Here is a 27,224-nt window from a genome sequence, read left to right as displayed (position 1 = left end):
TTTACTTATATATTGCCAGACTTAGAAACTTATTTATCAAATTCATATCACGGCATTAAATATAAAGTATATGAAAATATTAAATTGAGTAAAAGAAACTTTTTATAAATTGTACTATTTTTATACAGCCATAACGAACCTATGAAACCTTTATTTAAATTATAAGTGGCATTTGTTAATTTTTTGTTACGTTAATGTAACATTGGCAACATTTCTCCCCGAAAGTGTTGTAAAATAAAATCAAGGAAACAACATTATAAAATGCGTCATTATTTCACAATAATTTTAAAAGGGCAAATAAACACAGTTATTTTAAACACAAATTTTACAAAAGATTACCGATGGATAGTGAATCCAAATTATGTTCAGGATTTTTGAAAAACCTGACAAATGAAAATGAGCAAAATTGTTCTTTGAATCCAGAAATAACAAGCGTTGGAAGTGTTGGCGCGCAATGCAATAAAGGGCTTCCCGTAAAAGTGATTGCGGAAATTAATGAAAATTCCGACTATTCGAACAAGATAGAAGAGGTCAGTAAAACTGATGGTTCGCGAAAACGAGATTCTGCTTGTGCAGACCCTACTACGTCCAAACGTTGTAAATTGTCTGAAGAAGAAACATCAAAGTCTAATGGAGCACCTCGGACAAATGGATCTGAATTCCAAAATGAGAGAGAAGCAGAGGATACTGCTGACAACAATACGGCAGAAGTCCGAAATCTTGAAGAGAACAACTGGGTAGTAAAAGTAAAAGTGGAGTGTTCGACCGATAATAGCGATGAACTTAATATCAACAACGTTCCCACTAGCTCTGAAAGTTCTAATCAAGTCGATATAAAACCGGCAGTTAAGGTAGAAAAGGCCGAAGCTAGTTCCACTTTAAGGCAGTCTTGCCGCTTTGGCATCCGTTGCTATAGGTATTAAGAATATTAAAAAAAATTTGATTTTTATGCGTAAGGAATAATTACATGGAGTTTTGATTATTTAATCAGGCGAAATCCAATGCATCGTTCAGAAGAAGCTCACCCAGGCGATCACGATTACCGGAGACCTATTTATCCACCTCCTCCTAAAGGCACACCTGAGTGTCCTTTTGGTGATCAATGTTATCGTCGAAATCCAATACATTTTGAGCAGTTCAACCATCCTCCAGAAAGTAAATAATTACAAATTTTAAAACTGATTAAAAAATAATTTTGAAAAATTTAATTCGATTTTAGATTAAAAACTTTATTTTCGTATATTTACTCGAATTTGATTTACTCTTTAAGCTGATTTCAAACAAAATTACAAAAACTACCGCCTGCGTCAAAGACAACGTCAACAACAGAGAGATAATATAAATATTAACAATTCTGAACTGGATGATGACTCTGAGGATCCGTTCAATGACGAGGATGCATTCGATTCAGACTATGAGCCGAATAGTGATGACGAGGACGATGAAGATTATGATGCGTGTGATAAAGCTGAAGAATAATGATTCCCTAGTTGTTAGTTATTTTCTTTATCTAAATGTTTAATTGGTGTTACAAATGAAGCATAAAAGTATTTAAAAAAATGTAAAACAAAAATGTTTTCTACATAAATTGATGATTAATTTATAAGTTTGTGCTATTAAATTTCAGCAAATCCCCTAAGTCAGCCATTGGGAAATATTGAATTGAATTTATATGTTAACTATTTAAACATTCTTTAGTATTTGATGATATACCGCATGGGGAAAACCAACATAAAAAATTAAATTATAACACCCTGGAATGATTAAATGTTCTTTTATGGAAAGCTTTTTTATTTACGAGTCACGAATTTGTTTGGAATATTGCTTTAAGGAGCGGTACAATTTCTGAAGAAATTGTTCAGATCGGACTACGATAGCCTCAAGTGTTCGTATGGAAAATGTTTTCATTTGAGCAGATATCTTAAAAAAAAAAATAGCGTAGGTTATTGTTCAACTCCACCATTTCCCCACAAATTTTTCAGATTGGACCACTATAACATACCTAGCTGCTATACTAACAAACCAATCAAAATAAAGATTTTGTAAGGGATATTTTTTTTAAGTATGAATAGTATTATAGCTTTTAATGTTTTTTATCATATTTTTAATTGTGATTCTTTTACATTTAGAAACTTTAATTGAGTGAATAATCATTTATTTTTGTTATAAATTTTCATTTTAATAAAATCCTTCATCCAAATCATCATTCATTTTATTTTCAAACACAGCACCCCATTTCGCTGCTTCTCCACCACGCACTTTCACGTTATAGCAAACATTTTCAGCTTTTAAAACACTTTGACGCATTGTATAAATTTTACGAGATAATTCTCGACAACGTTGTACATTAAGACTTATATACCTGGAAGACATAACATATAATTGGATCATTTTCGGACTGTATGTTATAATACCCTGAATAAAGCTGTTGTAGAACTTTACACGTTTCCAAGCACACATCCGTTTCTCCACTACCCAAAGAATTAATGCACCGTCTCATTAATTCGCCAGTAAGATCGGCTATTCCCAAAATATATTCCGTAGGGTCAACGAAGAATTCAAACTTTTGGGGTACTGAAAAGGTAGAAATTCTTATCATATTTTAATCGCGAAAAAAGTATAATAAAATTGCACTGTACCAGTTTTAACATCAGTTTCTATATCCAGTTGATTTGGGCTTTCTATTGTTTTCTGAGACTCGTCTGTGATTGTATTAAGTTTATCATCTCGTTCATATTGCATTTTTTGTTGCAAAAACATCCAATCCGACATTGTGCCTGGCTTTTCATCAGCACCACTTTTATAATACTCCATAAAACTATATGCTTCAATGAATTCCTGTAATCCCGGTGAGTATGCGCATCTGTATTGATAGGGATCCTGTCCATTCAGCTCCAAAGCTATAGACTTAAAATTTACCTCAATCACTTTTGTTAAGCGTTTTTCAGCTTCTTCTAGTACTTTAGAACGATTGTTTTTTCTACCATCTATGGTATGTAAAAGAAAAATTATACGTTTTGATTCAATGGTGATATCGCGGCTAAGTTTCACAATTCGTTCATATCGATCATGTTTGTCGTCCAGCTCAAGCGCGTATTCCTGGAATACTTTTACAACGGGATTTAATTCTTCACTAAAATTAGAATCTTGTCCAGTCTTGTGCTTTTGCTGATTTCGCCGGTTATTATGCCGAAAACGTGAATTTTGTGACATTTTTATATTATTATGCTTATATCCTTGTATATAACTCCTTAAAAACTCCAACTGTTTATATTAATTAATATCGTGAACTGAAACACAGATGCAACAAAATTAATCGATTTCCAAAACAGACAATCGGAAATACGTCGATATTAGATTTATGGTTTTACGAAGACTACGTAAATTTACACTCATAGCAATGCTGTAAAACGACGTATCGACACAGTCAATAATTTTTGCTAGGGTAATGAATAATGAAGCTAATTATTATTGAAATCACTTAAAGATTCATAATTTATGTTAATGAATGTTCATTCGTCAGTTCCATATTATTATTTTTTTCCATGAAATTTTTGAGAAATCGTAAACGAATCGATTTACACTCACTCATTCCAATTATTTGTGATGCTTTTAAATGTTTGGAGTTTTACCATTACGAGATTTTTATTTTTCAGCTGTGCATCTGTCAAAATTGATCAATTGACAATTTTAAACCGACATTCGTGGCAAAGAGATTTGTTTACTAGTTTGTTTCCCCAATAAAAAATAAATAATAGTTTCTATTACATTGTTTAAAATTCAATCTTAAAGTAATGCAAGATCACAACAAAAACTTTGCAAACATTGAAGGTGACAAAAGCTCGACGGCTTTATGTTTTGACAAAAATGATTTCATGAAGGTTTGTGCTGTTTTTATTATAAGTACCATATATATACATGTATATATATTTATGTAAACAATGTTTTTCTCAGGGAAATTTTTCCGTCGATGAATTTCTGCATAAAAATCGAAATGCACCAAGCTTGGAGCAGCTTCGGGATGACTTAGGTATATATTTGAAAGACTTGAGGTCCTCGATGATCGATCTCATTAATGAAGACTATGCTGACTTTGTAAGTTTGTCAGCAAACCTTGTTGGATTAGATCAATCCATCGAAGATATTGAAAATCCTTTGGTACAATTCCGTAAAGAAGTCGAAAATATTCGTTCTCTGCTCAAAGAATGTGCATCAGATGTGCGGCAAAATTTGGAGAAAAAGCAACAGTTTCGTGTTCAAAAGCGAAATTTGCAATGTTATCAAAAAGTGGAAGAAACCTTGCATAAGATTGAAAATTTATTAGCACATCAATTAAAAGAAGACCTAAAACCAATTGATTTAGAGCGTACAGCACTTGAATTAATACAACTACAATTCAATCAAAAATTTTGTTGGGATATGTTAAATGATGAACAGAAAAACAATTCCGAAAGATTACAAAATGAAGTTTTCGCTAAATTGCGAATATTTTTTAATGATTCCCTAAAAAGTTCAACGAGCACATGTTCGGAACTATTGGAACGATGCTTAAGGATCTATATCACACTTGATGCTTGTCAAATAGCAGAGCAAGTCTTTCGTGAAGACATCGTTGCACCTTATATGAGCGCTACCATTTCAGAATATTGTCTGCAAAATTCTCCCCAAGGTCTGTCGGGAATATACGGAAAGATTTTAAATTTCATATCACTCCACATGACCGATTTGCTTCGCTTGACACATTACACAGACAAACTAAGCGGTTTTAATTTTTTGGTAAACAGCTTTTGGGTGGATGTAGAAATGCGTTTAGAAACACATATGTCATCGATCTTTGCCCCGGGTAATTCCGATGTATTCTACATGAAATATAAGTGTACAAGAGATTTTTTGTCAAAGATTGAAGAGCTTTTGGCAAATGACGATGCAGTAAAACGTTTCAAGGAACATAAACAAACATTAAGTTTCCAATCGCGATGGAATCTACCAGTTTATTTCCAAATATGTTTTCAGGTATGAAAAGATAATGGTGAGGGATTACCAAAACTCTATTAATATACATAATATTACATTGCAGGAGATAGCAGGAGAATTTGAGAGTGCACTGGTACCTTTGCTACATGCAGACATGATGAATTGTAAATCAAAAGCAATAGATTCTCGCTACCAATTGAACGCATTTAATAGTGCATCTAAAGCCATAGAACACTGTTGGAAAGAAGGTGTCTATCTCTCTGAGATTTTTCCAAAATTTTATAAACTAAGCGTCCAAATTTTACTACGACTTTCTCGGTGGATCTCCGATGTTTTACAGCTCATTACAAAATTCAGCTCCAAAAACAAGAACAACTCTGATTGTTCTATTCAAATCAATAAAACTAATGTACTAATAGCATTGCATGTTGATGTACAGGTGCTAATTGAACAATTGCCTGAAATAGAACGACATATCGTTATAAATGTGCCCAATGAGCTACGAAGTGATGCAGACGTGTGTAATGTTGTTGCGAAATCGATCGACGACGTGCGGGAAACACTTGACGGCCATCTAGGTGCGGTTCAAGATGTGCTAGTTGACATATTAATATCTGAAAGTGGTATAGAAAGTGTTCGTCAGGTTAAAGATTTGCCACGTTTGTATCGGAAAACTAATCGCGATACACCTACGAAGTCATCGCCCTACATTGATCAGATGCTACGTTCTTTGAAATCCTTTCAAAATGAACAAAGTTCACAACTTGGAAATGCTATCGCCACCAATGTTTTATTGAAAGTTTGCTCAAAAATAACTAAAGAGTAAGTGAATCTTCAAATATATTTAAACGCACATATTTGTGTGAATATATTGAGCAAATGTCACATTAGAAATGGGCTGAATTTTACATATACATATATGGTCTTTTTTTTAGTTATCACGTTGCAGTTAAAGATGTCCTCACATCAGTGCAGAAAACAGAGGAGTCATTACGTCGTTTGCGCAACCTTAAGACCGGTGCTACAACTGCTCTTACCACAGGTGCAACAACGATGTCAGATGATGATAAAATTCGATTACAACTTCACGTAGATGTCATAGCATGGACAGGAGAATTGGCCAAAATGGGTCTAATGCCTTCACAAGTGGATGACTTGCTCGAATTAAATAACATTGTCGAAGCCAGCACGAAATTGAAGGAATCCAAAGATAATTAATAAGAATAGCACAATAAAGTTGTATTATTTGATAAATACATATAATGTTTGGCACTAAATATTTGATTGACAATTTGTATTTATATTTTACAAATTTTCTATTAATTATACCTCCACTTGAAATCAATGAAAACAAATATGTATTTGTTAGCACTTGTAACTGTTTAGGCACTTTTTAATATTGTCAATATTTATCAATTATGTGTTGTGGTGTGCAATAACAGTATGCTATAGTATTTTCCTTTATGCTATGTTGTATAATAAAAAAATCTGTATTATATTTAATATTTTAATTTAAAAATAAATGCATCATTAGTTGTTATATACTTTTGGTGTTGAGATTTATGGAAATGACATTATCTCGAAAATTAAGTATACTTATTTTTCACATATGCTTGTTACGCGAATTGTAAATTCAACACGCATTAAATGTATATAAAAATTTATAAAGCTACACAATAGTGCAATCAAGCTTTAGGTCACGAACTTTGAAACTTATTGTGCAAATTTATGATATTATAATTTCAACTCTTCGGTATCAGGAAGTTTTTGGAAAAAGGAATTAACGCGTTCTTCAGTCACCGATTCCAGGGTAGGAGGATTCCATTTAGGCTTCTGATCCTTGTCAATTAGTAAGGCTCGTACACCCTCTTTGAAGTCACTGTCTTCCAAATGACGAACAACCATGCGATATTCCATTTTTAAGCATTGCGGTAAAAGCAGTTTTGAGCCCAACTCAAGTTCGCGAAAAGTGACTTTTAAGGAGAGTGGTGAAACTTTTTGAAGCATCTTTAAATAAAAGTGATAGGGTATTAATATTTGAATTTAAATGTTGTTAATTTTAAAATATATTTTATATGGTATATTCTTTATAAATTCCTTACCTCCAAGGTTTTATTCGCCCATTCGCTTCCATCTTCTTTGAGATTTTCAAAGATCTCTTCAACAGAGTTAGCAGTGAAACATTTGTTTATTTTATCCAAAACGCTATTTAAAATGAAATCTTTGTTTGTGGGTGTATTATATTTATCAAGGATATCTTTCACAGTATCAGCATCCTTGCAATTAAGCAGCTCCGTTTGTAAATCCCCTAATTTTGCGTTTTCACAATAGTGTGTGGCTAATCCAGCCTTTAATACGTCATCACCTCTTAGTCGAAAACCTGTTAGACCTAAAAACAGACCCAATTTTCCTTGCAAACGTGGTAGAAAATAGGAGCCACCAACATCTGGGAAGAGCCCAATAGCAGTTTCAGGCATTGCTAATAGCGTACGTTCTGTGGCTACACGATATTTTCCATGAACAGAGAGTCCTACACCACCGCCCATTGTAATGCCGTCAATAATAGCAATGTAAGGTATAATGTAATTTCCGATTAGAGCATTTGTGGTATATTCTTCACGGAAAAAAGCTTTGGACTCTTCCGTAGGTCCGGCTTCGACTATGGATCGAACATCACCACCAGCACAGAAAGCTTTGTCACCAGCACCTTTGATTATTACCATGGACTTGGTCAGTTCACATTTCTTCAAATGTTTGTGGACTTTTCGTACCATATCTAAGTTGATTGCATTTAAAGCATTCGGCCGATTGAGAATAATCATACCCTTGTCTGATGATTCAGTTGCTATTACATATGAGGACATATTGCGATTGTCCATCAGAGAAGACGTGAGAGAACGGCTTAAATGGCTTTTTGAAAGTAGTGTGCCGGAGCAGGCTCGATGACCAAAGGCATATATTATTCGATTAATTGGGTGCATCTGGCGGAAGAGATTATAAAGTATTAAATACATGTACGTATGCATTTTATACCTTTAAATTACTTTTACATATAAGTTTAAGTAATTAGCATTATATGAGCAAAACTGACAGTTTGACGTTTTTGTAAACAATTCTTTTCCCCGAGACTCTTTAAGGTGCTAAAATACTGCTTTAATATATGTATATTACGATATAGTTGTGGCTTCGAATCAAAGTTCACTAATAATATAAAGATTTTTTGCGTCAAACAAAAAATTAATCACTTTAGTTTAAAATTCGAATTAGTCCATTGAGAAATCACGCCATGTTATTTCATTTCTTGAAATTAAATTTAAAAAAATTCACAAAAAGTCGAAAATTTTCAAAATCTAGAATTAGAGTTCATTTAAGCTGAGTTTCCAAAGCTTAAGCGTAAGTAAATTTGGTTCTGATTTAGAGATTTCCCTTTATTTACAGAACCTAATAACGAAATACTGTAATCAAATTTAACTCCAAACTAAAAAGTCGACTGAATTAAAATTAAACAGGAAGTATTCTCACACGAGTTATGATAATGTGGCCAGTTTCATTAAATAAACATTCCGAACAGCAAATATAAATATATGCATACATACATATGTGAAAACAAAGCTTAACACGAGAATCTCTTTGATACTTTATAAAAATATTGCGCACTTTAATTCTAATGTTTCCAATTGCTCGAATGTAAACATTGAGCTGCTTTTAAGAATGGTTTTAAATCAATGCATATATTCGCCAATTTATGTGACCTCAAACAACTTACGATTCTGAAATTCGCTACGTAGGTAAGTATAAGTATTTGTTCTCAGTTGCGCAATCAAAAAATGTTGTTTTTATATTGTGCTCCGACACCAGATCACTTCGACTGTCTTAATCTGTTATCTGGTCGTTTATCGTATCTATTGTCACCGGTTCTGTTTTGCTTATTATTCTCTTTGCTGCCTTTCGCCACAGTGTTGCAATACGAAAGCAATAAATAGGTGCGTACTCTAGGGTTAATTTAGATTTATGCAAAATTTAACCACAATTTATTATTCTATATAAATTATTTAGTAAAGCATGTGATGTGGTCTCTAGGTATAACACAATCTGAACAGATGTTTTAAAAAATCAATTAATAATAATAAATTATAATTGTTCTTAAAGCTTTCTATGTTATTCACCACCGGACTTACAGCTTCTCGGGTTTGGATACAGTATGTACAAATTTAATAATAGAAGTTAAAGAAATGTGAAAATCGACAATTAGAGGCATTTAAAATAAATTATTGTAATTATTCTCTAAACATATTTTCAATCTATAATTCCGGTTTGTGCAGCGACAGAAGAAGGAATGAAGTACTTCGAGGAATGTTGTCAAGTTGAACCGTAAGAACCTAATTAAGGATCGTTCGGTTATCTAACTGTCGCGAGAACTGAATAGACTTCCGAGGTTTCATCGAGTTTCTCGTTCCACTTGGCTGACTGTCTTTATTTTAAATAAAAGAAGACAGATATCTGAATACACCGGCTGTGTATATTTTTGTTGACTTGAAACTAAAATAAAATTCTTTTTATTTAGTTTTCGAAAAAAATGTGATTCATTTTATTTAATGTAATGTGCAAAATTGTTTAGATTTTTCCAGTTTTGCTTCATTTGTTTCGTTTAGTTTTTGTTTACATTTGACTACTCACAAAGTCCTTAGACCTTATAACCCACCAAGTGACGTTTGCCAATACATTCACCAACATAAAACCAGAAAAGAACCTCAGCGGTAACGAGGGTGTTCAACCATGCCTCTTTTACAGTCAGGTTTTTGTATGCGCCAGTACGTGCACCATTAATGAGACGACCAATTCCTTGACGAATAGCTGGAATGTCACCTGGAGTGGGTGGTGTTAGCTCCACTTTTGCGTACTTAAGAAAAGTCTCAAGTTGTGGTCTTGCTTGTACCAGCAGTTCTGTAATATTATATAATCAATACATATTACGAAATTGTCATTAAAGTTTTGAATACGTACTGTTTACTAAGGTGGATCCTTTTGTTGCAAGGCTTGCCATTTTTAATTTAGCGCTAAGATATTTTTCGTTACGGAAAATAAAGAAAAATTACTTTCACAGAATTAATATTGGTAGTCGATGAAGACAAAATTTAAGTCTTGTGGAAAAATCAGCTAAACGTCAAAATCTGCCACAAGGTGGAATATAATTGGGCTGCCAAAGTGGATCGTAAAAGTGGATTATATTCATATTAAAGAGGTACAGGGTACCTGAGTATCTTTACAGTGTTGGCTGAAATTTTAAGCACCTTACTAAAAATATTTCGAAAACATATTTGTATAATCCTTTTATATCTGCTTAATAATTTAGTTTTAAGTATAATAATTTTAAAACATCTATTATTTTCTACTTAACAAAGTGATGACCAGTATATTATTCGTATATTTGACAAGTCGTTATAAGTATTAGCCTGGGATCTATTTCCATCTAAATTAAAATCCAAGCTTAAGGAAATTAAAAACTAGTGAAAATCACTGAATGATTATATTTCGAGTTTAAGAAAACAATTCGAAATGTGATATCATATATATATATTTCCTATGAAGAATACACAATTATTATTTATTTCTATTGAATTTCATAATGTCCGTAGAAATATTTTATTCACTGTGCGGCTTCAACATTTTTTCATTCTTCTTTACAGGTTCAGTTGATTTTTTTAAAGAGGATATTGCCTTTTCCTCTTCGTTTAGCTTTTTAAGAAGGAAATACATTTCTGCAACACCAATAACAAGTGCGCAAAATATTCCTAATACTAAACGTAGACCAAACTCTATGCCACCGAAAATGAGTTCCAATCCTAAAAAGCCGAATACAAAACCAGCCGCTACCGAAAATATGAATTGTAATACTGCAATCATTTGGCTATTCATGGCCTTAACTGGAAACAAATATAATTAATCACATATGTATGTAAATGTAGGAGATAGATCAACGTACCTTGATAAGCTAAGGTATCCTCGGGTACATATTTTAAAGTTGAGTCTACGTTTTTGGTCATGTCCAAGTACTCTTTATTTTGTTGTTGCTCGCGTAGACGCTGACAACGAGCTTCAAGCTCTGGATTTCTTTCAATGACTTCATTCATTGGTAAATGTAAGTGGCAGGTGTCTATTAGGTCATGTAAAAAAATATCTAATCCTTTCTTTTCACGCAACTGTGTTAACCACCACTTGAGCCAACGAAGATCTGATAAGTATAAGAAATTTTCTGTCGCAATTGGTTTAGTCTCTTTCGTCCCTTCAGAATCATGATTTGCTTTAGGGGAATTGGTTTTCGGTACATCTAAGAGTTCTTCAACGCGTCGGAGCAGTTTCAAATCAATATGTTCTCTATTTATGGAATCCGATCCAAGTAACTCAATACTATTTTCTATATGAAAACCATTTGTTTTTAAAACTTTTGCTAGATTTTCGGGAATTTCAGTTATGGTGTCTTTGTGCTCCTCAATTAATTGCAATAGTCTCAGAGTCGGCCGCATTCGAACGCGGGTATCAGCAATGCTTATCTTTGTCATTTCTAACTGAATTTTAATTCGCGCAACACCTTTACTTAGGAATGTTCAACTTTACTTGTAAATCAGAATAAAGTTCATCTATTTCCTCCTCTTTTTCTTCAATTGAGTTCTTGACTCGTTCGTATTTATGTTCCAAATCAATGAGGAAATTCGCTCTTTTATGTTCACGATCTTTACGAGACTGGATAAGATATTCGTTAGGCTAAGAAAATGTAAATAATAATTAATACATATGATAAAATTTGTGCCAGAGTAGATGCGGTTCCAACCTGCTTCTGTAGCTCCACCTTGTTGAGAAAGCCTTCGACACCGACTAACAAATTATTTACTTCTTGATTTAATTCTTCTAAATGTGATGTACTCAGAATGATACACCTTTCATATAAGTCGTATTTGACGTCGCCTATAATTTCAGTCACTTTGAACAGCGTTTCCACTTCTGCTTCGTTACGTTTCAACTCAAATTCATTCAGAAAATTGTTTATTTCTCCATTTACAAACGGCCGGTGATCCAAAATTCGTTGTTCGGCAGTGGATAAATCTATATGAAAAGGCAGTGCTAGATTACATTACACAAATTAAATATTATTAACCAACCTCGTCCCAACTGGCTTAACATTTTCTTTGTCACATGAGATTAGTAAACCTTAATGACAGTGCTGTAATTGTTTTGCCAGTCGGGGTATTCACAAAAACATAAAATTATTGTAAATATATAATGTGTTCACGTCTTTGTACTGACTTCTTTGATTAAAACAAACTCATCAATCGTTTTACTAACATATTACTCTAAAGACTATACAATATTAAAATAAATTGTTCTATTTATATTTAGTTAGTTGGTAAGAATAGTTAATTACAGAATATATAAGTACGTTTTTAATATTATTAAACATAGACACTGTAACATTATAAGAGAAAAATTACAATTACAATACTGCACGAGTCATAAATATGCATATTATAAAAAAAAGAAGAAAAAATAAAATGTAATTATATTATTAAGGTTGTTTGTTCGCAAAGATACGATATTTGTGTTACCGGATATTTATGTTGCAGTTTGAGTATGGAATTTTGATAATCAATTGCTTTCAAGTTTATGGCAACGCTGCTTAAAGTCACGTACTCACTCGAATATTAACCAACAGATGTCAATTTTTCTCTGGAATTAACAAACAGCGGTTATAAAGCAATAAATTACCAGAATTATCCTGTCCAATAAATGTAAAATTGGAATATTTCTTCAGATATTAGTGAAAAATTACAAAGAAAAGTAAACTTTACGTCAATAAAATGAATGAGGAATTCAAACTGCCTAAACGTTCTCGAAAACGGCTTCGGGAGGTAAAGCGTAGGGCTCGTCCGGAGTTGGGGGACAAAGAGGCATGGTCTGCCTTGCGATATTACGAGAGGTTTCAAGATTTTCAAAAATTTGAGGATAATGTTGAACGCATTAAGGAGTCTGACGTTAGTTGTGAGGAGTTTATAGAGCGTTACGAAAAACCCTATCTTCCAGTAGTTATAGAGGGTTGTCAAGAAGGATGGCAAGCAGAAGAAAAATGGACAGTATCACGTCTAGCAAAAAAGTATCGAAATCAAAAATTCAAATGTGGAGAAGACAACGAGGGTTACAGCGTTAAAATGAAAATGAAATACTATGTTGAATATATGCGATCTACACTCGATGATAGTCCCTTATATATCTTTGACAGCAGCTTCGGAGAACATCATCGTCGTCGTAAATTGCTTGAAGACTATACAGTGCCGAAGTATTTCCGCGATGATTTATTCAAACATTGTGGAGAAGAACGTCGTCCCCCATACCGCTGGTTTGTAATGGGCCCAGAACGTTCTGGTACTGGTATACATATAGATCCTTTGGGTACAAGCGCTTGGAACGCACTTCTTAGAGGTCATAAACGTTGGTGCTTATTTCCAACCCAAACTCCTAAGGATCTGTTAAAAGTACCTAGTGCTGTGGGAGGAAAACAACGTGATGAAGCAATAACCTGGTTTAATACAATTTACCCACGAACTAAACAACCAGACTGGCCGGCCGATTTTCGACCTCTTGAAATATTACAAAAACCAGGTGAAACTGTGTTTGTGCCTGGGGGTTGGTGGCATGTAGTGTTGAATTTAGATGAAACTGTCGCCATCACTCAAAACTTTTGCAGTCGCACAAATTTCCCGGTTGTTTGGCACAAAAGTATTCGAGGTCGTCCAAAATTATCTCGAAAGTGGTTGCGTGTTCTACGTGAAAAGGAACCAGATTTAGCTAAGCTTGCGGAAAGCATTAATGTAGAACAAAGTACCGGCTTTGCTTCAGATAGTTCTAGTAACTCAAGTTCTTCGTCCAGTTCCTCATCATCATCATCAGAAAACGAAGGTAATGACAGCGATAGTGGCAGCTCCAATACTGATAGTGGGCAAGAAAGTCTAACCGCTAAGAAAAAGAAAAAGAGGCGGTTGGGAGGTGGTATGGCGTCCAGCTCTTGATGTCGGCTGCGTTGTAGTGATGAAAATATAATGATAAATGCAGAAATTAAATATACTACTTATGATAGTGTTCACCGATCTGAAGGAGGCAAGTTAAAATTGGGAGAAGATAGAAGCTTGACAAGAATGCTCCGAATGCGTTTGAAAACGCTACTGCACTGCAAAAGTTAACATTTATATATCAACGCACTTCATACCCGACATTAATTAAATTCATTAAATCAAACGATCCTATACTTCGGTTTAGCTAAATGTATTCATGTAAGAATTCTAAACAATATTTAACGCGGATCGGATTAATTTAAGCAACTGTATACATTTTAATTTGTTTAGCAACAATAAGTAGTAACAGTATAATATATAGCGTTTCCAGTTGGAACTTTAAAATCAGATTGAAATATTACTTCAAATAAATGAAATTACAAAACTATAAAAAATATTTTTAATTATTTATCGTTTCTTCCCGGTAGAATTCATATTTGTTGGGTGTTATAAAATTTCACTTAATTGTGGGATGTACACTTGCTGCTACGAAAGCCGAATGTACTGTGGGTTGTGTTTCAATTGTAATTAACGAGGATTTAATTAGTGGATTATATAAATTTGATATAATAGCATATGTAGATTAATGCAACAACAAAATCTCATTACTCAGTTATTGCCATCAAGAAGTAAATAAAGTTAACCACCCCCTCTAAATAAGAATAACAAATCATGTGCATACATTTTATAAAATTGTTTATTTGGAAATTCTAAACAAATATTAGACAAATTGTAGCTAACTTAGAGCGAAAGGTTGGAAATGATATTGAAATGTTTGAATATCCGTTTGTGTTACCCTTTAAAATTAAAATATACATACTACCCACAATGCATATAGGATGTTTTTTTTGTGTTGTGTTTCATTACTTTTACTTAATGATTCAGACTGCGCTTATTTTTACTTTTACCGTTGCCTTCGCATTATTTTGCATTTTTCTTTCATCCACTTATGGTTTAGACTCTGATTTTGTTTGTGTTATAATTATTTTTGTATTAATTTCTCTATTTGAAGTATTGAAGTATCATTGTGGCAATTCTAATTCGCGTTATTCTGCCATGAAAGGTTCTCCGATTTTATTGACCTGTTTGTTTGGCGTTTTTGTATGTATAAAGATGCCAAAAAATAAGAAAGCTTGTATCCGACGTATTTTGAATTGTAAATGAAAAAACAGCTTTTAATCAATATACTGCGCTAGCCAACGGAAACCTTCGCCATAACCCTGTCGCTTCAGTACAGAAGACATGAACAACTCCAGAGGGCGTCCTGGAAGCTCCGAACGTTGCACTTTACCCTAAAACGTATCAGAATAGAATAATATAATTTAAAGATATTTATATGTATATATTAGTTAAGTACCTTGCCGGTTGTCAATTGATAGAGACCGAAAACATTTCTAAGTTCATCTTCGCTTGCGGCACCTGGTTTATCGATTTTGTTACCCAAAATTAACACGGGACAGTTTGACAGCGCTTCATCTGTTAACAACGAGTCTAATTCAATTTTGCTCTCTTGGAAGCGACCTCGGTCCCAAGCGTCTATCAAAAAGACGATTGCATCCACAGCTGGGAAATAATCCTTCCAAACACGACGCGCTATATTAATTAAGAAAATAGCAAACATAAATAATTTTAAAATATGTACATATGTATATTTGTTTTACAGTACTACATGAAACAGTAATTTTAATGTTTTGTATAAAGTAATTTATTGTGCAATCAACAATAATTGGTAATTTTTAATTTATAAGGACTGGAAAATGATTTATTGGTATATACATATTTAGAGAACAGCGTATTTATTAGTTCAATGTAGTCACACATTTTAAAGTTGCCAGTAATAGTATAGCTATTCGTAAACTGTTATCAATTTCTATTCCTCTAACTCTATACTAAGCGATCATTTTAGCGCTTGCAATCTTACAAAAAAATGCAAGATCATTGTCAAGTCTGACGCCTTGATATATACATACATATGTGTATGTTTAAATTTATTATTATCTTAGATACTTCAACACAGATATAGGCCTCTAAGTTCACTGGAGTGCAGAAAATTCACGAAAAATATATATGTATGTATGTTTCAAATCTAATTTTAATAAATCTATGTGCGTATATGTATATACATATGAACATATATACATATATCATAAAGCATATCCATTTTTTCTGGTATGTTTGCAAACTTTATATTGCCAGAAAAATTCATTTTCAAATTCAAAAATGTTGCGTAATGTAAGGTATGTATGTAAGGACAGTTTTGTGCATAATAACAGCAATGCAAAAGTGATAACCGATCAAAACATTCGTAGTCTGAATAAGAAACTATCGAATATCGTGCTTATTTAATATTATTTAAAAATTCGGAGAAGGACTACAGGATTACATACTTCGTTAGCGTTTGGTATTTTATTTTTTGCATATAAATTGGCGTACTTTAACAAATATTACATTTCAAATTAATCTTTCTTACCTTGAGTGTGGCCGCCCAAATCGAATGTGGTAAAGCGCATATTGCCAATTGACAGTTCTTCTGACGCTAAATAATTAAAAACAAATTGAACTTCCGTTTCTGGCCATATTACATAATATTGACTTACTAGGATGAAGTGTTGGTACATGCTGTGCCAGTTTATCGTCTTTGAGCATATGCAACAATGTTGTTTTGCCGGCATTATCCAGACCAAGGAACAATAGCTTGCCGGATTTCTTCCACAGACCTGGTGATAATAAAAAAACATTCAGCTTGTGACACAATATCATCAAAAATCAAAACACAAAACTTGAAATATATTGCAAAAAAAGAAAACCTCATATCTAGGCAGTTCCATATAAATACAACTTTTTGATAAGTGATATGTATACGAAAAAAGTTCTTAAATGTTATATTAATACGATTGTGTTACATATTTGCGGTATAATCTGAATGCAGATCATAAAGTACATTTGTGAATGTCAATTTAAAACAACACACTTATTTTTTAATTATGTATTATATAAATACGCAAGCATATACTATAAAATCTCAAGCTGCCATTGCCAAATTGCAAAAATAACACTTATGAGTTCTTCTACATACTTTTAATGTTAAATATTTACCCAAGTATCCTAAAACACCAGTGAACCAATCCCAAATGAACATTTTGCTATTTATTGGTGTGTAGTTATCTGTAAATAGAAAAAAAATCATGTAATTATATTTCAATAGCTACAATACAAATATAAAAATATAATACAAACATATTATAACATTAACAATGTTTTGTACCCTTGTAAAATATTAAAAAAAAACAGATACACACGGATTACGCCTTATTTAGCACAATATGCGGCCTTGACATGAAACAAATTTTTCGAAAATTTTAGTTCAGAAAAATCTCTAATTGTGCTAGTAAAGAGCAGAAATAAATGGTGTAGGAGCAACTTTCAAACAATGGGACAAGGTCGCATACATGGCACCGATTTCAGATTTCTGTGTATGTGGAACTTTCTTTAATATTAACAATGACTTTTGGTCGTTAACATTTCACCCAGGAAGTTGTAATAATAACCCTTGCCCCATGCCTTGACCAAGTGAATCTGCATGAAAACTACGTATTGCTGAAAATACATTTTAGCAAGTTGTTCTTTTTATACGCATCACAATGGAAGTAGTTTAAGTAGGTGCGACCAATGATTGAGATACAAATCATATCACCCAAACTCTAATAAGATGACTCGTGCTTTACACTTCACTTTTGCTTTACACCACACCTAATAGCGTTTCTATTATTACGAATATTTACCTTATAAATAATTTACAATTAAAAAATTTCAAGGAAATATTGAAACTTTTAATTTATTCTCGCCTTTTCCCGTGTTTCAGCGATTTCTTTTACACTAAAAAAGAAAGACGAAGGCGATGACAACGGCGACGACAGTGGACAAAAGAAAGCGACAACGACACGACAGCAAAGGAAAATCCAATTCAAAACTCTTTTCCTCGTGTGCGTTTTGAACTTGCTTTGCCTTCTGAAATTCAGAGAATGTCAAATCAAATTGTTGAAATTTGCTTTTCTTCGTTCTGTCACTTTTATGCCAACTATAGTGTTGTCCCGCTTTTTCCTTAGCAGCTCTAACGAAAACAAAAATGTCATTTATTGTGTTTTTTAAGTTAGTTTATCGTTTGTACTTCCTCTAGCATGAAAGTGTATGATAATTGCGGGGTTCATGAAGTTTCGCATCAAAATAACCGTTTATTGCATAGAAACTTGATAATAAACTAATGTAGATGCTGTTTCCTGTTCTGAAGCATTATGTTTAAGTTAAAAAATGTATATTCAAACCGTTTAAAGTTGACTTGAAACAAAATCAGCAGCACGAAAATTTTCTAATTGGAATTTAAGAGGTTATTAATATGAAAGAATCAATCAAAGCGCCACCTATTGTATAATAGCCAAAGCAATTTTAATTTCATGTTATTTGACCTCTACGGCAAGGTGTTTTTGAAGTTTTACGGTATTTTATAGCAAAGACCTATCAATTTAAATTTTAGAAATCTCGATATTTTTTTGTCTTAAATGCATGCAACATAAGAACGTTGTGTTTAAATTTGGTCGATTGGCCAAATTGAGGAAATGAAGTTTATTTTTATATCTGTCTTATGAACGTTTTACTTTTCAAAACTTTAAAACTTTTTCGTCAACTAACGTCTATGGCCCTTATAATTTCAACGCTAAAGCACCGATCGTTTTAAAATTTACAACACTATTTCTATACATTCATAATTTACGAGGTGCACCAACCTAATATTCGAAGCCTCGTGCAATATTACACATCAGATTACTAGATGCAAAAATACCTTCGCAACCTCTGTTCTCTATTTGATCAAAAATAAATAAGAATTAAGTAGAGTAGGGTTTCGATTTTTATTAATTGCACTAAAAAATACATTATTTATGCATTCGCATTCTACAATTACAGATATAAAGAAGAATTGTACGAATAAGAAAGATATATCGATAAGTCATGCCTACAAATATAGCTGAGTACACAAGCGTATAGACAGACATTAAGCATTAAAGCGGGCCATAGCCTGCAGAACGATTTCTTCAACCTGAAATTTTAAAAGGCGAAAAAAGAAAATTTGTTTTATGAATCTTAGTCATTTGTATTTCATTTTATAATATTTTACCTGCACATAATCGGGCGTTTCTAATGCATATATAACCGCTTGGGCTACATCTTTGGCCTGTAGTTTTGGCAACTCGGCAACAGCTTTAGAATAAACGTTCAACAAATCCGTATCTACCATACCGGGACTAATGCTCTGAATTAAAAAAAAAAAATTATATTTATTTTTGTGCACACACATATGTATAATATAAAATAATTGTATGTGCCTAAAGAATATAATACAAATTATATAATTTTCAATTGATTCATACATACTTGTACATACATACATGTAATTATGTATCACAATTTACTTTTTAGATGCGCTTTACTTACCGTTAATTTAATATTTAATTTCAGAAAATGAATCTCCTGACGGACGGTTTGGCATAGTGCCGTTAGAGCATGTTTCGTCGCAGGGTAAACACTAAATAACGGCACCGGCACTTCCGGTATGCGATGTCCGAGGATGCTGAGTCAATGCGTATGAAACAAAAACAATAAAAAACAGTTTAATTTTAATTCTGTGTTAAATACTTTAAAGTCTATAGCTGAGTTGGACTTAATCTTTTGGTCACAATTTGAATTATGCGTAAAAACCGGCTGGCTGATCGCTGACAAATCTCAAATATGATTTGCTTTAACTTATGGTGTTATATACGGTTAGAATTTTCAAAAACTTGATTTTTTAAATTATATTTTCTTAATGTACACATATTTAAGAATACACACAGATAATTTCATATCGTTCCGATAAATATTTTCGAAGTTACACGCAAATTGGAAAAGTGCTTGGAAATATAAGGCCAAACTTTAAATGCGTTTTTCTCAAAATGGTGTTTCAAAGTCGGTGACCAACATGACTCGAAAGCGGCTAAATCGGTTAGTTTCAAATTTTAACACGAGCTTCTTAAATATATTTTTTAGTAATTAAAAGAATATTTTATCTCACCGATAAATATAATTTTTTTTTATAAATAATTTAAGACCGAAATTTTCGACAAAAATCGATTTTTTTGAGAAAGCGCCATTTTGTCAAAAAATTTTATTTTGCTTATTCCTTTGATTTGCTTTACTAGATTTAATATTACTTAAACGAAAACTGTTTGGTTTTTTTTTTTAATTTCAGAGGATCCAGTTCAGAGATATAGTGGTCACCGCAAAACGTCTTTTTGAGAGGAGCTCCCAGAGATCAGCTGCAGTTCCTTTCCAAACAGATATTTTTACTAAAATTAAGTCTTAAAATACCCATAAAAGATACCATAAAATGTGTAAAAAATTTTGGATCAATAAATTTGCAAGTTTTCTAAGAAAAAATTTACTTTCCGCCCTTCTAAAAATCTACTGATACTCGTATTGTCGAAATCGTGATTTATGAACTATAAAATTATTATTAGTCCATAAAAATCTTACCTGTTCATTATAATAATGTGGCCCTTCACTTTACTTGCACTCATTAGTTTCACTCCTTCTCGTAGGCAAATGGATGTGGCAACCACATTAAGATCGAACAAAGCCTTGATATCCTTACCGGGGGATTCTTTTCGGAAAGCAAAATTAAAAGTCTGCATTGTGTTACTCCACTACTTAATACCTGATATAAAATTCGCCTTCAACATGCCTGCATTGCATACGAGTATTGTAATTGGTGGAAAATTCTCACGTACATATTTGAAAGCGGCTGTAATGCATTCCTCTTGGCTCAGATCACAGTGGCGACCATGAATTTTTCCGTCGCCTGTCACTTGTTTATTCAAATCCTTGAATAGAGGAAACTCTTGTTAGTCTGTGGAATTACGTTCTTGTCGAAAAAGTAAAAATTGTTGGATTCTTCCTTTCTGATATCATTTAGTTTTACTTATAAATATATAAACTTAATTCCTCGTATGTGTACCTCGATCAATTCGGACCTTCGTGCCAATCCCACAACGGTTATGCCTTTGTTTGCCAAAAGGACAGCAATTTGAGCGCCAATACCAGCAGATGCGCCCGTCACAACGGCCACTTGCTGCACATTCTCGGCTGCAGCAGACATTTTTAGTTGTGCAAAAAGTAAGCAGGAAGGCTTTTAAGATTTTCCTTAGCTTATACTTTTATTCAACTGTCACTAGACAAGTCACGCTGTCGTGCGCTTTCAACCTCGTGCACTGACTGATTGCTTTGACGTACTAATTTAACTTGCAGCCTAAGTAGCCGGCTTAGCAATGGATTTATGCATATCAAAATCATAACCCACAAGTGGTGTACAGTGACAAATGATCTCATTATGACAGAAGAGCAGTGGAGAGTGAATCAAATGATCTCGATATTCAATACTGTATAAAGCAGAAGTATAAATTGATTTCTGTGTTACTTTCATAATTAAACCATAAATATATATATTGATATAAGTACACATGGACAAGCTTTGGGGCTTAAATTAGAGTTCTAACATACATAACTGAACTAGTTCTAAAAAAACCAGACTTACTCTAAGTATAAATAGTTGATTAATGTTAGTTAAATAATGGTACATATTAAAAGTATAAATTTAAACAATGTCAGCCGCGAAGTCCAAAGCAAAATAACTCTTGCCAACAGGTGCTACTTTGGACTGAGTAATTGGGAAGTAAAATCCTCTCTCGACGAACAAAAACCAAACTCTATAAGTCACTCATTATTCCCGTCCTGCTAAATGGTTCAGAGGCAAGGACGATGACAACATCTGATGAGTCGACGTTAAGAGTTTTCGAGAGAAAGGTTCTGCGAAAGATTTATGGTCCAGACATGGAGAAAATGGCCCTTAATATAGGCTAGTCGAAAAAGTCTTTTCGTATTTCTAATTAAACTTCAACTTTTTATTTTTTTTTTTTATATTTATAACGAAATTTAATGAACCAAATATTTACCATTTTGGTAGACCACTTCTTGCCATTTTTCTGCTAGAAACATTATTTCATCAGTGTACAACTTTTCTGGTTTCTCGGCGAAAAGTTGCGACAAGTAATTTTCACAGGCTTCTCTTGCAGCCAACTTTACTCTATTAAGGGAGTTCTGTATTGACAGAAGCAAATGGTAGTCCGATGGCGCAAGGTTAGGGCTATATGGTGGATGTATCAAAACTTCCCAGCCAATATCTCCCAGTTGTTGCCAAGTCATCGAAGATGTGTGAGGCCTAGCGTTGTCCTGATGTAAGACGAAGCCCTTTCTGTTGATCAGTTCTCATCAGTTATTAATGGTAAAATGTAGAATCAATAGTTCAACCCGGCTGAAGTAGCTCCTAGTGGATGATTCCTTTCCAATTCCACCAAACACTCAGCATAACTTTACGAGGCGTCAATCCTGGCTTTGCGACCATTTTTTGAGCTTCACCAAGCTTGATCGTTTTCGCAAATTATTGTCATATTTGACCGTTCGCTTCAGAAATGGTTCCATTTCATTTCGTTTCAGCAAAGAATCGCATATGTTAATTCGGTCCATTAAATTTTATACAGTATGACATACGAAAGACTTTCATTAACTAGTAAGGTTTCTGATTCAGAGTAGTCATGAGGTATTTTAGAACCAGTTACTTCATTTCTCTGATGGGCTCAATTGCATGACATGAATATAACAAAAACCTATGAGAATCTGTTGGCAGCTACGCTTGCTGAAATTCCATAACATTATATTTGTAGATATGTTAATTTTTAAATAATCTGGACGCTCTCATTAAAAGGTGCATTCAACAAGTTACGGTTTGCATTTACGGCTCTTCCCTCTTCCTTTTTATATAATCTTCTTGTTCTGATATAAATCACACTAATCACTTTTAATTGACTAAACATCTTGGTTCATGCCCTTTGTCAATATCTATCTGTGTCAATTGATGCACCGTTACGTGTAGATATGTTTCAATTAATATGCAAGTCAATCTGTGTCATAGGCGCTACCGCATGCATGTAAATTTCCTCTTTTTCAGCTGACTATTATTTTTGTTCATAGGCGGCGCGTTCATTGTCCCAATGGCTCCAACCCTTCTTTGAGCTTGCAATTTTATTGCGTCACTTTGGATGCCACACATTTGTAACTATTATATTTCGACTCAGACAACATTATTCTAGTTGTTGTAGCTATTTCTGATCTCAGTCGCACTGTTCGGCGAAGAGAAATCATTTGCATCACTGACCACATTTTGTGTTATTGTTGTATTATGATTACAAAATACTACTCATATTTCAAGCTAAAATAGTAATACTCAACGGATATGTTAACCGACATAGCAAAAGTAACAGAGCATCAGAGGCATACCGCCTTTCTTGTAATCTTGTCTATCAAAGCAAATTTCTCCAGATAGAGAACCAAAATTCAACTTGAAAAGATTCACTAAAAAGGCATATAAATGTATGCTCTACGAAACAGGCCAGAAAAATAAAGTTCTAGTGTGGCAACTAAATATTTCCATATATCCGGAAAATAGCAGGTTCTACAGAGTTTAAAGAGTTAATTTCTTGTTGATGACCCTTTCTTTCAGAAAGTATTAAATATCTGTTTGACCTTTACTAATTGACCATGACAGGTATTAACAAAATTAAGTTCTCCTTCCATCTATCTAATCTATATTAAGGGTTAGGATAGTCTATAGTCTTAAATAATGGATAAACTACTATATTTATTCTGAGAGTAAGGAACTTTAGTAGATGGTACAATCTTCTTCAAGAGGGTATGCTGGCGTATGCCGATAATATTGATATCATTGGCCTCAACAACCGCGCTGTTAGTTCTGCTTTCTCCGGACTGGATAATACAGCGAAGCAAATGGGTTTGGTAATGATCGAAGTCAAGACGAAATATCTCCTGTCTAACTTCGAAGTCATAGATAACTTCGTCTATCTTGGAATCAGCATTAAAGCCAACAACAACGTCAGACTTCCGACTGAGTACGTAATTGAGAAGTAAAGTCCTCTTTCGACGAAGAAAGACCAAATTCTACAAGTCACTCATCATCCCCATCCTGCTATATGGTGCAGAGGTATGAACGATGACAATATCTGATGAGTCGGCGTTACGAGTCCTAGACCGGCCTAACTCCTTAACTATGTATTGAAATGTAATACACTTATGCCAACCATTTTTCCAGTCCTCGAAAAACTTTTAGGCATTTTTTTGGGATGACCCTCAGCTCCTTCAGCGAATTTTGTTTTATTCCTTCGATCGACTGAAAATGGATCAATGATTGTTGACTTGTTTGCATGTCAAACCCATAAACTCATGTGGGATCGAAATTCGCCCGATCAAGCAAGTCCAAATAGACCTGTTTTCGGTACTCTTTAAAAAAAAAATCAGCTTTATCGGGACTAGTCCAGCAAGAACGCGTTTCATACCCAAAATTATTCGAACGGACTCGCGAGAGATGTCGAGCTCTCTTGTCATCTCTCTAACACCTGATGATTTTCAAGTACACTTCACTTTTTTAATATTTTCATCAGTTGAAGAGGTCGAAGGCCGTCCAGAACGAGGCATGCCTGCAACGATCTCTCGACCGTCTTTGAAGGCTTTGTATCACTCATAGGCTTATGTTTTTGATAAAACTGAGTCACCATAAGCCTTTCCCAACATTCGCAAAGATTCCGGACACGAAATTTAGTTAACATTACAAAATTTGAGACAAATTCTTTTTTTTTAAATAACATATAACATATAGCGTTTCTGAGTCATTTACAGCATTTCGAAAACTTTTATGTTTTTATGAAAATTTTTATAACAGAAAGTCTCCCTAACTCGAGGCTTGTTTTGTGGATTATGGTGATTCGAGTTAGGGAAGTTCAACTGTATTGGAAAAAACTGTCACATAATTTGAACCACTTAATAATCATTCAAGTTATACAAGAAATTGAAGCGCTATTCTGGTCTCTAGTTATATCACAGTGTAATCTGAGTTCTTTTGATGATAGACATCTCCACTCTCTTATACTCTATACGCTGCTGTTACATACATAAGACATCTCCAGAGCACGTATGTCTGGTATCTCTCTTGTGTGTGCAACTTGTTCAAACTTCACACATATTGAGCTGTTCGCGTTAAGTAAGCCGATTTTTGTAACGGGTGATTTTTTTGAGGTTAGGATTTTCATGCATTAGTATTTGACAGATCACGTGGGATTTCAGACATGGTGTCAAAGTGAAAGATGCTCAGTATGCTTTGACATTTCATCATGAATAGACTTACTAACGAGCAACGCTTGCAAATCATTGAATTTTATTACCAAAATCAGTGTTCGGTTCGAAATGTGTTTCGCGCTTTACGTCCGATTTATGGTCTACAGCGATGAGGCTCATTTCTGGTTGAATGGCTACGTAAATAAGCAAAATTGCCGCATTTGGGGTGAAGAGCAACCAGAAGCCGTTCAAGAACTGCCCATGCATCCCGAAAAATGCACTGTTTGGTGTGGTTTGTACGCTGGTGGAATCATTGGACCGTATTTTTTCAAAGATGCTGTTGGACGCAACGTTACGGTGAATGGCGATCGCTATCGTTCGATGCTAACAAACTTTTTGTTGCCAAAAATGGAAGAACTGAACTTGGTTGACATGTGGTTTCAACAAGATGGCGCTACATGCCACACAGCTCGCGAATCTATGGCCATTTTGAGGGAAAACTTCGGACAACAATTCATCTCAAGAAATGGACCCGTAAGTTGGCCACCAAGATCATGCGATTTAACGCCTTTAGACTATTTTTTGTGGGGCTACGTCAAGTCTAAAGTCTACAGAAATAAGCCAGCAACTATTCCAGCTTTGGAAGACAACATTTCCGAAGAAATTCGGGCTATTCCGGCCGAAATGCTCGAAAAAGTTGCCCAAAATTGGACTTTCCGAATGGACCACCTAAGACGCAGCCGCGGTCAACATTTAAATGAAATTATCTTCAAAAAGTAAATGTCATGAACCAATCTAACGTTTCAAATAAAGAACCGATGAGATTTTGCAAATTTTATGCGTTTTTTTTTTTAAAAAAGTTATCAAGCTCTTAAAAAATCACCCTATATATGCAAATATAAATTACATAAACTTCAATTACAGTGTTTAAGTAAAGAGTATACCGCATTGCTTTCGTGGTTATATTTAGTTGTATGGCTTCTTACTACTTATAACATGAATGTGTGTGCGAAACGGTACATAAGTAGTTATAAACAGAGTATATGTAGGCCTCTAAGAAATTTTCCTCATAAAAATACTTACATACATAGAGGCATTAATCCAGTCGGTCGGTTAGGCTTATTTCCAAGGTATTAAATTATGAAAGCAAGACTTTCAGAAGGCCTGTCTTAATCGTTCAGCTTAGGATGGCAGAATATCATAAAATGGTAATGTATTTTCGGAAGGGGCCGAGTAACAAAGTACACACTTTATTCTCTTTTTATAGCTTCAACTGCAGGTTGTCGCCATCGAAAAGTGCATTTACGGCATTTCTAATTTTAGTGGCTTAGTTGTAGAATATGCAATCATCCCAACCATTTCACATACATAATGTGAAGTAAAAGAAAGTAACATCTATAATTTGCTTTCAACAAAGTTTTTAACTGCGAAAGAATTGGTGAGCGAAGATGATAAAAACTGCTTTCGCAAAGCAAATGCAGTTTCAATCCACGAGCACATTCGATGCTACACACAGCACGTTTGCATTTCGTTAATTTGTATTTCAAAGGACGCGGCACGCGACTTGCACACGAAATTGACGTCACGGTCGACCGACTAAAAACCATTTAAAGTTTTCGGTATAAATGCAATGCAAAGTGATACTATTTGGCGACTCTTTCCAAGTTGAATGCCACTGACAAACACAGCAGGACAATGAGAGTGAAGAACGAAGTTTTGCTTCGGAAAACATAAAGAATTGTCAAGTCGAAAATAACATATTCTGTGCCAAAACATTTACATAAAATATTATAGAATTACTGCGGGACAATTCGAAAGTACGGAATAGCTATAACTTTACTGAAGAGAGAGTTTGGAAGTACATTATTAGGTGAAGATGGT

At 33.9% G+C, this 27,224-nt stretch overlaps 10 protein-coding genes across 11 annotated transcripts; 3 read left to right on the top strand and 7 right to left on the bottom strand.

Moving 5' to 3' along the window:
• The first annotated feature begins 214 nt into the window (after positions 1–214).
• On the top strand, positions 215–1,792 carry LOC105227027 (aprataxin and PNK-like factor). The gene is made up of 3 exons (XM_011206179.4): positions 215–916; positions 992–1,155; positions 1,271–1,792. Exons 1-3 carry the CDS (start codon positions 342–344, stop codon positions 1,477–1,479), a joined length of 948 nt encoding a protein of 315 aa, XP_011204481.1. The 5' UTR covers positions 215–341; the 3' UTR covers positions 1,480–1,792.
• Positions 1,793–2,050: 258 nt separating this feature from the next.
• LOC105227041 (translin-associated protein X) lies at positions 2,051–3,278 on the bottom strand. Its single transcript, XM_029550523.2, has 3 exons — positions 2,640–3,278; positions 2,415–2,574; positions 2,051–2,362 (listed from the first exon to the last, which is right to left on the bottom strand). Exons 1-3 carry the CDS (start codon positions 3,211–3,213, stop codon positions 2,179–2,181), a joined length of 918 nt encoding a protein of 305 aa, XP_029406383.1. The 5' UTR covers positions 3,214–3,278; the 3' UTR covers positions 2,051–2,178.
• A 254-nt stretch (positions 3,279–3,532) lies between these two features.
• On the top strand, positions 3,533–6,472 carry LOC105227028 (conserved oligomeric Golgi complex subunit 2). Its single transcript, XM_011206180.4, has 4 exons — positions 3,533–3,881; positions 3,955–5,013; positions 5,078–5,796; positions 5,910–6,472. The coding sequence occupies exons 1-4, from the start codon at positions 3,795–3,797 to the stop codon at positions 6,190–6,192; spliced, it is 2,148 nt and encodes a 715-aa protein (XP_011204482.2). The 5' UTR covers positions 3,533–3,794; the 3' UTR covers positions 6,193–6,472.
• On the bottom strand, positions 6,334–8,901 carry LOC105227029 (3-hydroxyisobutyryl-CoA hydrolase, mitochondrial). Of its 2 annotated transcripts, none has more exons than XM_011206181.4 (3): positions 8,741–8,901; positions 7,077–7,955; positions 6,334–6,981 (listed from the first exon to the last, which is right to left on the bottom strand). In XM_011206181.4, the coding sequence occupies exons 2-3, from the start codon at positions 7,953–7,955 to the stop codon at positions 6,709–6,711; spliced, it is 1,152 nt and encodes a 383-aa protein (XP_011204483.2). In that variant the 5' UTR covers positions 8,741–8,901; the 3' UTR covers positions 6,334–6,708. The 2 variants fall into 2 exon arrangements, with proteins under 2 accessions (XP_011204483.2, XP_011204484.2); XM_011206182.4 differs by lacking the exon at positions 8,741–8,901 and adding an exon at positions 8,571–8,589.
• A 623-nt stretch (positions 8,902–9,524) lies between these two features.
• LOC105227030 (ATP synthase subunit g, mitochondrial) lies at positions 9,525–10,168 on the bottom strand. Its single transcript, XM_011206186.4, has 2 exons — positions 9,979–10,168; positions 9,525–9,918 (listed from the first exon to the last, which is right to left on the bottom strand). Exons 1-2 carry the CDS (start codon positions 10,016–10,018, stop codon positions 9,659–9,661), a joined length of 300 nt encoding a protein of 99 aa, XP_011204488.1. The 5' UTR covers positions 10,019–10,168; the 3' UTR covers positions 9,525–9,658.
• A 363-nt stretch (positions 10,169–10,531) lies between these two features.
• On the bottom strand, positions 10,532–11,534 carry LOC115065701 (transmembrane protein 199). Its single transcript, XM_029550524.2, has 2 exons — positions 10,958–11,534; positions 10,532–10,898 (listed from the first exon to the last, which is right to left on the bottom strand). The coding sequence occupies exons 1-2, from the start codon at positions 11,532–11,534 to the stop codon at positions 10,618–10,620; spliced, it is 858 nt and encodes a 285-aa protein (XP_029406384.1). The 3' UTR covers positions 10,532–10,617.
• On the bottom strand, positions 11,497–12,254 carry LOC105227033 (biogenesis of lysosome-related organelles complex 1 subunit 5). Its single transcript, XM_011206187.4, has 3 exons — positions 12,132–12,254; positions 11,804–12,075; positions 11,497–11,736 (listed from the first exon to the last, which is right to left on the bottom strand). Exons 1-3 carry the CDS (start codon positions 12,151–12,153, stop codon positions 11,566–11,568), a joined length of 465 nt encoding a protein of 154 aa, XP_011204489.1. The 5' UTR covers positions 12,154–12,254; the 3' UTR covers positions 11,497–11,565.
• Positions 12,255–12,534: 280 nt separating this feature from the next.
• LOC105227034 (bifunctional arginine demethylase and lysyl-hydroxylase PSR) lies at positions 12,535–14,470 on the top strand. Its single transcript, XM_011206189.4, has one exon. It carries the CDS (start codon positions 12,828–12,830, stop codon positions 14,031–14,033), a length of 1,206 nt encoding a protein of 401 aa, XP_011204491.1. The 5' UTR covers positions 12,535–12,827; the 3' UTR covers positions 14,034–14,470.
• A 284-nt stretch (positions 14,471–14,754) lies between these two features.
• Positions 14,755–18,060, bottom strand: LOC105227035 (GTP-binding protein SAR1). The gene is made up of 6 exons (XM_011206191.4): positions 17,858–18,060; positions 17,172–17,240; positions 16,673–16,792; positions 16,546–16,611; positions 15,433–15,668; positions 14,755–15,367 (listed from the first exon to the last, which is right to left on the bottom strand). Exons 2-6 carry the CDS (start codon positions 17,212–17,214, stop codon positions 15,251–15,253), a joined length of 582 nt encoding a protein of 193 aa, XP_011204493.1. The 5' UTR covers positions 17,215–17,240; positions 17,858–18,060; the 3' UTR covers positions 14,755–15,250.
• Positions 18,061–18,960: 900 nt separating this feature from the next.
• Positions 18,961–21,419, bottom strand: LOC105227036 (farnesol dehydrogenase). The gene is made up of 6 exons (XM_011206192.4): positions 21,121–21,419; positions 20,821–20,986; positions 20,640–20,766; positions 19,563–19,698; positions 19,246–19,380; positions 18,961–19,167 (listed from the first exon to the last, which is right to left on the bottom strand). Exons 1-6 carry the CDS (start codon positions 21,259–21,261, stop codon positions 19,123–19,125), a joined length of 750 nt encoding a protein of 249 aa, XP_011204494.2. The 5' UTR covers positions 21,262–21,419; the 3' UTR covers positions 18,961–19,122.
• Positions 21,420–27,224: the final 5,805 nt, after the last annotated feature.

Source organism: Bactrocera dorsalis, chromosome 2, assembly GCF_023373825.1.
Source record: "Bactrocera dorsalis isolate Fly_Bdor chromosome 2, ASM2337382v1, whole genome shotgun sequence".
In the NCBI taxonomy this organism is placed as follows: domain Eukaryota; kingdom Metazoa; phylum Arthropoda; class Insecta; order Diptera; family Tephritidae; genus Bactrocera; species Bactrocera dorsalis.
The sequence above is the reverse complement of the archived record's forward strand: the minus strand, read 5'-3'. Positions and strand labels throughout refer to the sequence as shown.